Source organism: Channa argus, chromosome 8 (genome assembly GCF_033026475.1).
Source record: "Channa argus isolate prfri chromosome 8, Channa argus male v1.0, whole genome shotgun sequence".
NCBI lineage: Eukaryota > Metazoa > Chordata > Actinopteri > Anabantiformes > Channidae > Channa > Channa argus.
The window spans coordinates 22189127-22202608 of NC_090204.1; the positions used below are offsets into that span (position 1 = coordinate 22189127).

At 40.8% G+C, this 13482-nt stretch overlaps 1 protein-coding gene across 2 annotated transcripts in view; it reads left to right on the forward strand.

Annotated features, from left to right (window-relative positions):
* Positions 1-13482, forward strand: part of LOC137131883 (BMP/retinoic acid-inducible neural-specific protein 3-like) — a 45915-nt gene that overhangs the window by 8445 nt on the left and 23988 nt on the right. For both annotated transcript variants that reach the window (XM_067513718.1, XM_067513719.1), the window contains exon 2: positions 5633-6001. In XM_067513718.1, the coding sequence (XP_067369819.1) occupies positions 5778-6001 (224 nt within the window). In that variant the 5' untranslated portion in view covers positions 5633-5777. The remainder of the gene's footprint in view (positions 1-5632; positions 6002-13482) is intronic.

Sequence of the window (13482 nt, forward strand, 5' to 3'; positions counted from 1 at the left end):
TTTCCCACCAACAATATAAGGAATTTTAAGCAATTTCCTTTCGTTTTAACTACTGGAAACTACAGTCACATGACATGGGAACAGGCCAATAGATAAGATAAGAATTTTTTGATAATTTTACAACCCATTTTATGCGATTTGCTCATTTTGAATGTGAGACTGGGTTGGAATAGTACTCGCAGCAATCTGCTGGGCTTTTTGGTCAAGAAATGATATAACATCTCTTAAACCTTGAATTTGACAGCAGTATTATTGCAGCTGAGATACATGATATTCAGTGGTGCTGTATACAGCCAGTCATCATGACGGACAGTTAATGTAAAAATGGAGTTGAATTTGATCCACTGCTGGCTGTACAAAACTCCAACTGGCATTTTTCTAACACCCCCATTCTCTGTCAGACTGGCAGAACAAAAAACAAACAAAAAAAAAAACAGATTTCTTTTCTGCAAAAATAAGCAGGACCTTGTCACAGGTGTCATTTGAAAGATAAATTGCTCTGTGCTTTCTCTTAACTCAAAGAAACATATGTTTCCTGTACAAATGTGTTTGGATTATTATTATTATTCTGTATAAAAAAAGGAAAAATAGCGTGTCGCATCACAAGGCTAAGGTGATTGTGCATGAGGACGCGTGCTGACGGTCAAATCCACCTGAGAACCATTTCTATACCTCGAGGGCCCCGTAACAGATGTTTCCACGAGCAGGAAGAGGGAAAAAAAAATGCTTACAGAAGCTTGTAGCGTTTTTAATTTAACTTAAAATTATGATTACCTTGGTGCTGTGGGAACATGTCCGGAAATGTTTTAATAATCTGGCAGGAGATTATGAAAAACTTGATAACGAACCTAAATTATTGGTAAAGGGCTTTTTTCTTTTTTTCCTCGATGATGCCTCATTCTTGTCTTTGCCTTTCTGCTTATTCGAGGGTGTCCACGTTACATTTGTTTGTGTGTGTGTGTTAGAGCGGGGGGGGGGGTCTACTCCCTCATCATTTGCACTCCCCTCGCAATCCCATTGAGAGGACCTCACAAGAACAAACACAGCTTTCATTTTATACAGAGGTTCCAAACAGCTCCAGGTTATTGCTGGCCCACGTTGTGCAAAATCATATTTGAGTGGATCCACTGGAGCGCCGGTGCTTGCTTGCTGCTTGAATTGAAAATTCCTTCCTGTTGTATCACCCAACATTTGATTTGTTGTCTCTAGATTATGTGAGGACTTCCTGCCTCAAGAAGAAGCGTTTTTTTTTTTTTTTTTTTTTTTTTTTTACATACATTGTATCATAAAAAGCTGTGTTTGCATAAGGTTGGAAATGTGACATATTGCCCTTGTAAAATGAACATGGCGTGGATATGATATCATCCAGGCGGCTGATAACTAAGGCTTAGTGAATGGCTTTGTTTGGACAATAATGTGATTATAAGGCTTCTGCAAACCTGCCTGAAAACAATGGATGTTTACAGACAAGCCTGTCACAGCAAGTGTGTGGGTAAAATAAAAAAGTGAGTCAAAAATGGGTTTCAGAGGCATTTGAGCAAGCAGAGGAGGAAGCGAGTGGGTTGTTTGTCTTTTTTCTTTTGTCTTTCCTTCCTCAGAGTGCGAGAGGAAGGCAAAAAGAGAGAGAGAGAGAGAGAGAGAGGGAGAGGCCAGTGTTCTCCTGCATCAGCTTTTTGGAGAGCTGCCTGTTGGATGATGGGATTAAAGAGCCTTTTAATATGACCTCGCTGCTCTACTTTGATATTAACACGCCACACACTCCCCGCTGAGCAAGGTCACTCCACACACAACGTGCACCATGTAAAGCAAGGAGTCGTTTCACCTGTAATGTTTATTCAAAGTGCAAGTTAAAGTCAGTTGTTGCTGTTTTCCTGCAGCGTAGACACGTTGGCGCGTATTATCACACACAAGGCCAATTTTTTTTTTCTTTCTTTCTTTCTTTCTCGAAATGTGCTACTTCATGCTAGCAAGCCATAACTCAGGTGTCAGATTTTTGTCAAACACACAAAGTACGATTGTGCTCGCTGTGTGGCTCTCGCTGCTGAAGGAGTGGAGTGAGATAGTGAAGTGCAACGCTCGAGCTCAAAGCTCGAGCATGGCAGAAGATAACAGCGAAGCCAGGGAAGACAGGGGTCTCTCTGTCTCAGTGTGAATAAACTATTCAGCACTGCTGGAATGAGAGCAGGAGCTGCTAAAGGACTCGTTCAGTTTAACTGCATCAACAACAAAAGGAGTTAAAAGAGAATTGAAGAAAATAGCTTCGGTTTCAGTTTTGGGTAACTTTTTTTTGTTTGTTTTTTTTGTTTCTGCCCCCGTTTTGGTGTTTTCAAGTTTGTGCAGCACTGGATCACATTTATCTGCCTTCGTACTATACACAGGACGCAACAAAAGTGCAAACAGTTCCTTATTAAAACAATTCAGACTGGAGACTTTGACCTGAGCCAGAGTTACAAGTCATTGACACACATTATGATTCTAGTGGTGCTAATAATTTGGCTCCACGATAGACCAACACCACTTGGTGTTGACAGTTGGGATGTAAAATAATACCGTGTGCAATTCTTAGGATTTCAATCATTGGCCTTGTGATGACGTCCCCCGCTCGTTTGTTCCAGTGAGGCTATTTTAAAGAGATGATGAGCATTTTACAACTTGAATCATATCCAAAGGGGGAAGCTGAGGAAAATGTGAAGTAGTCAGTGGCCATGAGTGAAATTCCTTATTTAATCCAGTTCATCATCTTTCATTGCACAGCCCAAATAAAGTCCATCTCATTCTCATAAAGCCTGTTCTGCTCCGGCATCTTTTCCACGTCTGCCCACCACCAACTCCAGCTTTTCCCTTTGTTTCGCTCATTTTTGATGCATTTCTCCTGCGGAAATGTAGAGAAACCAACACAACCAAGGATTTCTGAGGTTTGCTGTGTGTCTAAATAATCACTTTCTGCCCCCGTTAAGTCTAAAACAATCAGTGTGTACAGTGGTGGAACAGTGGTGATGTAGGCTGCCTGGGCTTTAATGACTTTAAGCTCTGTCCCCAGCAGAGTGGTAGAAATACACAAACTAACTACTCAAGGAAAATAGAAAGTAGTTGTCCCCCACTAGAGGTAAAAAAAAAAAAGAAAGGGAAATTACACAGGGTTTAATTAAAGTTAATATCAATGTAATGATTTGTCCTGATAAGTTCAACAATTAATGACAAATAAAAAGAACTCTGCAGCTGGTAAAGGTAGAGCTGATTTAACTAATATGCCGGTTGATAATAATATGTAATCATTTTGTATTTGATATTTTGAAAGAAGGTTATTTAAAACTTGGATCAAAACCTAATATGTTAAAAAAGACCTTGAAGGATTTGCCACAGAAATTTCTGATTTCAAAAAAATGCACATTTTAGTTTAGTTTCCACTCATCTCACTCGCACACGAACACACAGACATCAGACAGACATCAGCCAGGCTGGGGAATAGATGTCAGTGAAGTCAGACTGAAATCACTTTCCAAATTGCCAGCTCATCTCATCTTATTAAAACTTCTCAATTAAAAATCTCCTGCTTGCTTAACTTTCATTAATTAACCCTTAACTCTGTGTCTTTCTGTGGATGAACGTTTAAATGTATTTAACATTACATCCTTAAATTCTAGATCCACGTCCTGCTGTGTGTCCTCCCCATGCTGTCAGCTGGACACCCCCACGTAGTCTTATGGTTGAGTTAACTTGACAGATTGTCACCAGAATTCTGTAATGGGACTCAACCCCCCCCCCCCCCCAACACATACATACACTGCAAAGGAGCATGTCACTGTGAGGAGATGATTGGCAGGATTTGAGATGGTGATGGAGACGTGAGTGTTGGACAACACTCTGAACAGCAGGGGTTCTGATTTTTGTGTGTGTGTGTGTGTGTTTTTCTTTCTTGATTTGTGTGTGTGTATAACTCCTAATAGATCTGTGGCAGTGTTACAGTAAAGTGACTGTTGAAGCATGATGAGTATTATTTTGAAAACAGCAGCACAGCAATTACTCACTGACTTAAAGGGATGAATTCACAATCAGAACACTTTTTATCAGTGGTACTGCATAAGAACTTACATATCATAATCTCTCTGAAGCTCACAAAATGAGGCGGCAACAGAAATATGCAACGTAACGATCAAAGCGGGCAAAACTTTTTTTTTTTTTCATAGTGTTTCTGTTGAATATGAAAATCGGGACTCCCAACCAGCCATGAATCACAACACATGCTGGAACTACTGTAAACTAGTAGTACATCACAGGACATTTAACCAAATGTACAGACGTGGCCTAAATCTGATCTTTTTGACTCAGTTATGATTTTGTTTTTTGTTTTTAAAGATCTGTGCTCCTTTATATGGGTCTGACAATGTAGCCTGTGTCACAACAGTCTAATCAGAATTCCTGTTTCTTTTTGCTAAAGTCGGACATCTGGGCCCGGCTTTGTCGGCGTCGCCACACAAAGTAGACCAACGGCACAGATGGGATTGAACAAAGAGACGAGGACGCTTTGGATTTGATGGACATTCTCAGCCTGAGTGAAAGAGAAACCTATTGTAGCTGAGCAGTTTTTTGGGGGAAAATGATGTTTCTGTTGTTGTTGTAAGCACGTGCACATCTTTCCTACTAAAGCTGGTAACATCACAATTACAGACATGTGAGTGTTAACATCCACATAAAAAGATTGATTCTGGCATAAAGGCCAGTAAGGTATAAATGACTCCATTAACATAACATTGGTCAATTATTTAATGTTTTTAATAAGTTGAGGACAGATATATTTGATAATTTTGGTACAGGAGGGTTTCTGACCAATAACAATGCAGGCAGCCGCAGCGACACACAAAGTCATTCAACATGGTCTGTTGTTTGGAGGGTCGTTGGCTTTTCTTTCTCAAGAATCATGTCCACCAAGCCAACAAACCCCTGATACATCACCTCAAGTTCAGTTAGGTCCAAAAGTCGCCATGGAAGAGCTGCAATTTCTTCAAGAAGCGATGAAAATGCTAATATGGGTTGGACCCATTGTTCTCTTTAGCAGAATTCACACCTGCTTGCAGTGACCATTTGCTTGATGGGAATCCATTTTTCCAATTTATTTTATTTGCATTTGACGTGAATGTTTGCGATGCATGTATTTAGCCTAAACAGCGGTGGCACTAAGTAAACCTTGAGCTGCAGCTTGTTTCTCTCTATTGATTGTGGAATAATACTGTATGTGATCGTGACCGAAGAGGAGTAGATGCACAGATAGACGGTGAAGAGACTTCTGTTCCTAATCAAAGTAAATCTAAAGTAGAGCTAACAATGACAGAGAACTTTGAGAGTAACTGCATTTGTCCTTAATAAATTATTTATCTGATCAATTCATAATCATCATTGGAGACAGTCAGTCAATAGATAATGAATGAATGCATTTATTAATCATTCCAACACAAACAGTTTACACTTCAGTGATTAGTTCACTACAGTTCTGCGTCATGGAATCCATTGAAGCAGGAAGAATTTTAGGTACAAACACCTTTCTGCCATATATAGCTGTTAAAAATGTTCGTGACCCACGTTTGATGTGGGCTCTTGCTTGTATCCTCATCTGTGTGCGTCTGTTTTTCTTCAGGTGTTCGGGGGGCGTTGAGGTGATGCAGGTCCCCCGGTCCTCCCTGTGGAGGAGCCAGCTAATGACGAGTGGCTTTGGCTGCTGAACGCCCCCACCACCACCACCACCACCGACCACATCCCCCCCTTTGCTCCCTCCATCTCTGATGGCTCTATGGGGCGTCGTCAGCCTCAGCCTTCACTGCTGGGTGTGTTTGCGGTCCGTGGTAACAGAAGCAGCAGCAGCAACAGTCAGCCTCCCCAATGACAAGCCCGGGGGACCCTTGGACTGGCTCCTGTCTGATAAGGGGCCCTTCCACCACTCCCCAGAGTACATTGACTTTGTGGAGAAGAACCGACAAGGCTTCTCCACCAGATACAAAATATATAGGTGAGTCATGACGCAGGATGCAGGATGAAGAGGCACTTAACACCGTATTTACTGCTGCTATATCACTGCTCCTGTTATATGCATGACAAATCTGCCAGCAGCCACATCAAGCACTCTCCACGGCTGTCCTTTGAGAACTCAGCTGTGTGTAAATAAAGGCCACATAACTAATATGATTATGTTCGTGGGTCTACATATTTACACTGGTATAACTCAAACTTACTTTTTATTCCAGCTCATTTACTATAGTTGCTCATCATTTAAAAGGAGATTGATATTTCTTTAGTGTCCATAGACTAAATAACACTTTTTGCTTTAGTTAGCAAATGATTACCTTAGCATCTGTTGTAAGTATTTTTATTTATATATATATATATATATATATATATATATACACACACAAAGCGAGTAATTTATACACATTTATTACACACATCATGTTTCTATTTTGTGGATCTGCTGATCCAGCAGCAGGCTGTAATTATTGAGCACAGACATGACTCAGCACTCAGATAACCACACCTGGATGACTGAGAAGCTTTACTGACAGCTCCGTTGCTCGTTTGTTACTGCAGCAGAAAGTGACCGACAAAAACGTCCTTCATTTGAGTGAAAGTAAAAGTGAGACAGACTCGCAACCTCTTATACGTACAGTCCAGCTCTTGGTTGGTAGTTGGCTTCATAAAGCAGGGGACCTGCCCACAGACCACTATAAATGAAGTTGTGTGTGAGACAACTTTTTGTCATTGATGGTGAACAACGAGGAAATAACACGTGATGTCACCTGACATTTGTTGTGTGAGAACGCAAATGTCCAAGTGAGACACTGACATTATCCAGACTTTACCCTTTGAACCGGCTTAATTCAATGTGTGTATTATGTGCGTGAGCTTGTGCATGGAGCACTCTGCTCCGTCCCAAACTGTCAGAAGGATGTGAAGCAAACGAATGTCCGTGTTGATGACGTTTCTATCACTTGACTGTGGTTGTAGTTGGGTTGTACCACAGACTGTGGGAAACGGTGTTTGGTTTACAGCACATGGGAGCTAAGTTTTCTATCTATGTTTTATGTTGTGCCTCCTGTGTGCACTAACCCTGCGATGAAATCTTCAGTGAGGACGCTTCTGGCTTGGACAATGTCCCTCAACATTTTCCCCAGGTGTATTTTCTTTCCAAACCTAAGCAGCATCTCTATGTATGCAGAGTTCCAGTCCAGTGTTTTTTGGAAATTTAGGATGAAAAATTATGTTACACTCGCCACATCTGTGCCTGCCGGCCTGGAGACACTCTCTGAGACGGTGGGAACAAATCGTGTACGGGTGTTCAGTGTTGGGGGACTTGTTGTTTTGAAGCATTCTAGTGTAAATCATGGTTTGAAATGAAATTTACCACAGTGAAATCAGGGAAGTTGAAGAACATTGTAGAGAATGCGCGGAATAAACCATCGTCTGAACACAGAAACAGATTAAACAAAGTTAAGTCTAAAAACATTTGATTCACTGCACTACCGTCACGAATAAAGTCACATTTGTAACAGTAGTGTCCTCAGCAGCAACAGGTTTTTATTACCACTTCTTTTACTTTTATTGTGACATCAAAATGATGTAAGGGACCAAATGCAGTAGATAGTTGTCCAATATTAGTGCACAGAGTGGGCAGTGTGCTTTACTAGGCGCTTTGGAGAAGGCATGATGCATGGTGGTGGTGGTGGTTGTGGTGGTGTTGTTGTTGTTGTTGTTATGCAGAAAGATTTTTCATAGCCAGTGTTCACAAGATGTCTGGCAAATGTCGAGACAGAACCATGATGTAGTACATACGGGCATGTTGCTATCAGCTGGCTGGGTTTCTGATGCCTTCCAAACCCTTTGGGAGTCAATCGGGTGGTCAACTGAAATATGTTGATTAGCACGGAGGGTGGGGGATGATTTGCCATGACAGCACCACACTCTGACGTATTGGCATGCGACCGAATTAGTGGAGATTGTGTCATGAATCATATCCATCGTCATTTAGGAGGATGTTGCCCAGGCTTCTGGAAATAGACGGACAGGGTTCCTGACATCTATGGATTGGTGCAAGGATGCTTTATGGCTTTAGTGATCGGATGCTGCTTTAGAGCTTTTTAATATTTCCTTCTCTGGCAAAAGGCAGTGGTCCGTTGGAGCTGAGCTGCATGGCAGCAAGATTAATAGTCTTATCATGTGGCCAAGTGATTAGTGAGCTCTTAGTACTTATTACTCTGCATTATCACAGAATCCCCTGAGAGGCTTCTGTCAGCTGTAAAGTTGTGTTTGAGGCCCTCTAGATTACCACAATACGGCATTGATGAATTGTAATGATATTAAAAGGAAAAACTAACCTAAAAGGTAAATAGCCTGTAAATCTTCCTAAATTGAATTCACTTGAATTCAGTCCCATTCTATTTTCAAAAGAATCTGACAAAGACTGGACGGATGTGCAGCTGTGGGTTTTTTTTTTTTTTCTTTCTATTGTCTGTTTTGGCAAATAATAGCTCTCTTTCGGAGCCGATGCTGATGGGGTGAAATGTGGTCATAATTTTCGGGAGCCCACACCTGGAGCTGGCTCGTAAAAAAATCAGTAGGGGTTGTTTTATTAAAGTAAGCGGGCCCACTGCAATATTCTCCAGAGGACCGTGCTCCTTCTGTGTGACAGAAGTCCTTAAATTTTTCAAATCGACGCGATCCTTTATGTTCCAACAAGAAGTCGTGCTCTGTAACTTCAGTGCCCAGCCATTCTTAGCCTGTAAAAGGTAAAGTGTGTCTGCCTGTCAATCATCGGAATAGGTTCAGAATGTGTCCAAGCTGTGAGCACTTCGATGAGAAGCCGACATTTGCTTGTCAGACTGTTTCATTTGAGCAGCTGGAACAGGTTAAGAGTTTAGAACTAATGACGGTAGCATTGTTTTTATCTGTACGGTACAATAGTTTGAGGAATAATATTTATAATGATATGTCATTTCACAAGCTTAGTAAACATTACAATATAAATTTTGGTGTTATTGCAGTAAATGCCCATATGACCCACATAAACCCACATTTAGAAGTGAGCTGCAACACTCAATAACAAGTTAGAATTTCTTTTTCAATTTTTTTCATGTTGTTCTGGTCGACCTCTATTACCTAAACAGATTTTAGATGTAAATGATTAAACTTGACGTGTCAGAAATGATTGTTTCTGGCTTATCTAACATGAAGCTCATCAACTGCCTGGTATTATGCTTTAAAAATAATTATGGAATTGTTAATATCACATTATGCAGTTTCTTTGCTTATGTAACACATTTTTCATAGGAAAACATGTTGAAAATATGCATGAAAATATCAAAATACAATAACAGCTACTTGCACTCCATCACAATGTTGGGATGGTTTAATAAACAAATAATTTGCAGCTGTTGATCTTGAAACTAATTTGCATATAAAGAGGATTATGAAAAAATTAATTTTCTCTGAAAATCGGAAGCTTTATTTTTTCATAATAATACAACTGTTCAACTCAATTTTAATAAACAATTCGCCAAAACACTGAAATAATCATATTTTATTGCTTTTTGCGAGAGAGACACAGAGAGAGAAAATTAAAATAACATTAGATGTGATAAAGTATGCGAACTGAAGAAAACAAGACCATAAAAGATCTGAAGGCAGCACACACAAAAAAAAAAAACGTGTTTTGAACAAAACAAATGACAAAGATTGTAAATAACAATTTGCATTTAGTGTATTCTGCAAACAAAAACATGGAAGAAATGCCCACTTGATCAAAAGGAAGCAGCTTAAGGTTTTCCACTTAAAGCACGGTGAGAAACAGCAGATTCCCTAAACCTCAGGGGAGTCTGCAGGTGCTCTGATGAGGGTCGAGCCAAGTGCTTTGGAGTAGACTCCCTTAGCACTGCTTCTCAGCATCCCACTGCAACATCCTAACTGATGTTCTCTGTCTTGTCTCGCCTCCTGAAATTCCCTCAGAGGTGTTGAAAACTCAAGGTTGCTCCGTGTGGTGAAAAGGTTGCTGATAAATATTTGCTTTATACTTTATACTCTATACTTTTTTTTTTTAAGAGGTGATTTTCCTGAATCTTTATTTATAATAACAGAAAACACAAGGGTCTTGTAACATTGTTGCATGAACCAGCGCCATTAATTGCTTAGTTTTCATGTTAGTTCTCACCTTTATTCACTCTCAAGGTTTTAACCCCATTTCAGGGTTCAGCTTCACTGGCAGCATGGCTGTCAGGTCTTTTGGTTGGTCAGTCCAATGCTTTATCTTTTACATGTCATATTTTTACTACCTTAGGTAAAAAGTAAGATCTGCCTCTGTGTCACTGTTTCCGCGGTTTCTTTGTGTGAGGAGCTCGTCAGTGGACACTGAGCAGATCCAACATGGGCAGACAAGTCTTGAGCTTTTGTGTGTTGGAAATGATCATGTTTGACAGTCCATTTTAGGTTGGGAGACACGTCACTTGTGCAGAATCCTGGGCAGAAGTGATTAGAAGTGACACTATTATTTTCTGGTCTGGTCCTTCCTCGTGTGCAGCCTGGACACTGTTCCTAAATCCTAATAAATGCTCAATGACAGTAGAAGACGAATTACCAGAATTTGTGCTCGAGTTTCCTCAGCAATGATAGAGTAATGTATTCACACCACTTTAGGCCACTACGCAATTTCCCACCTTTCTTGCTGATTGAATTTGAAAGCATTTTTAAAAGGTCCTCTGAAGGAAATGAAAGAGGCTTTGTGTTGGTGTGTGTTGGGGATCCACCGAGGAGCGCTCCCTTTGCTTCCAGTGCAAACACAATGTGGGCCTTCCGCCTTAGCCACCTGTCCCCAGTAAACATTGCCAAGAGAAAGCTGCCATATTCTCCAGGGTGAAGGCAGGGGTGTTGACATGCATTTGGCCGAGTTCAGAACATATTGCATTGGTAATGCATGTGAATATATTTTTTTTATGGAATGAGATTCCGTTGTAAATATAATTTAGCTGTGGGAAATATACACGATACATATTAAACAGTATTGACCCGCTTTATTGTTAGGCAACACGCTGCACAAGAAACACGGATAAAAGAAATATTAGTAGCACAGTGCTAGAAATATTATACTCTTGAGTTAAAGTACAATAACAAACAAATAATAACTACTTCAACCCAAATATTATAGTTCTGCATTCAGGACCTTCAGCTACGTCAGCTGGTTTATTTATTTTTTTTTTAATTAGTTTGCTACTTTACTTAATCACCGCCTGTAGAAAGTACTTAGCTTTATTACTTGTTGCATTTCTTTTAAAACTGGACAATCTCTGCAGTAAGCACAAGAGTCCTCAGACTGAAGAGTCCCTTCGTGGGTGCAATCTTTTTTTGTAGGTAAATGGGTAAATATTGCAAACGTTCAATGATTTTCGGTGTAAGAACTGAAGGAAACTGGTGAAAGTGAAGTGGTTGGTCATTATTTAAGCTTTGCTGCTGCAGGATCCTCAGGGCTGCTCTCAGCCATCACAGTACATTAACATGACACAGTGACGTTGCATTACTGCGTTAAAGACAAATGTAAAGTACTTGCAGTAACTTTGTAACTCGGTACCTCCAACTCTGGTTATGATTGACATCTTGCATTTCACGAGCGAGAGCCATGAACTCAAATCTGACGTGAAGAAGGAGGTTAATGGAGGATAAAATGTATGAGTAGCCGAATGGGAACGGTGACGGATGATGGAACAGGATAGCGGCAGAGGTAAGGAACCATGGGTCGAATGGTACGACAAAGACAAGGCAGCTGTAGTTTAGGGAAGGTTTTGAGCAGGCTCCTTCATCACGGCAGACCCACATGGGCCCCATGGAAGACAACAGAATGTGGAAAAACCACGAAACTGGGGCCATTTAAGGCAGGAAGGTATTTTTAGATGTACAGGTTTGGAGTGTTTAAGGTGTGGTCCTGCTCCTGATCATCAAGCAATAATCTCTGTTTAATAGTCATAGATGGTTAGAGGGGCACCCTGTCCAGGTTGGATCGCACCTTTTGCCCAAATGACCTGTGGGTTATGCTCAGGCCCCCCACGTCCCTGAACAGGATAAGTGGTTACAGATAATGGAGGAGTGGATGGATGGAGGTTACAGGTGCATTATGGGCTGGCCTGGGCTCAGTTGGTAGAGCAGTGAACTGCAGGCTCGGCGGTTCAATTCTGGGTTCCATCCTGGCCCCATGTTTAGTGTCAGGTTCCCTCCGACCACGGTACATTAAAATATCTCCCTACTTCTTGTTGAAAATGCCTCCAGATGAAATCACTTCGAGGAACCTTTAGTTCAGATAACGTTATCTTTTGTATCTCACACAATGGAATTTGTAATCATAGTCAACCTGCTTTTCCAGAGCTCCTCCAGATGACATCATCTGAACTCGTAATGATGAAAAACTCCTCCGGGTGATGTCATCTGGAGGAGCTTTTCAGCTAGAATCAGAGAAGTATTTTAAGATAAGGAAGTCAGAGGGAAGTTTAAAAGCATTAATGTACATTTAAACCCTAAACTAAAGCCACAAAAATCAAGCTTTAATACGAGCAGTAGTTAACTCTGCTTTTGATGTAGAATGAGCTACATCTCAATTAGGTTGGGAACAATGGACCTTAGGGTTGGACCCCTTCCAAAGATAAATCTGAAAGTTCTGCTACATCAGTTTCATATTTTGGACTATTTTTTAAACTGTGTACCCTTCCAGCACCGTGGAACTCAACAAGCACATACAGTAAAAGTATTCAAACAAAGTATTTGGTATTTTTGAAAGTGAATTAATGTATTTGAAAAAGCGAATGAAAAATAAAAAAAAGCAGAGTTGTTTGAATTTGCAGGAAACGCAGCGACTTTAAAGAGTTACAGTGATGTATCTGTTTGAAAAGGAGCAGTGAAATTGATAATAATAATGACTTAGGGGGTTGTCGTGGGGATTGCAGCCCCTAAAATCAACTCCGTGGTGAAACCCATTTCATTTCCTCTCCTCCCCGCAGGACGAACCATTTGGCCTATCGGGGGTTTAAGATAAGACGGGACTAGCTTATCACAGTCAGCGATAACTGAAGAAACGAACGACAGCGGGGATTTGTGAATACTCTTTCTGTACCTGTTCTCTGCACCCCCTCCCTCCCTCCCTCCATCGCTTCCCTGTGTATTCGTCTTTCCGCGCAAGAAAACGTGCCGCGGCTTTGAACTAGTGCTTTCACACTGCAAAGTGGAACTCAACACGGTGTCCCGGTTGAAGAGGTCATTTATTTGGATGGCATGAAATGAGGTGGAGATTAATAGCCATACTACATCGATCTGAGCGAGAGATTAGTCAAAGGCTTTGTCTGAATACTACAGTGTCAGCAAAAAGGTCAACGGGTACCACATAGCCATTTAACATCATTATATGTATGTATTTTCCACACGCCTACAGTTCTGGCTTCACATTGTTCAAATCGGTGTCTTGTTTTG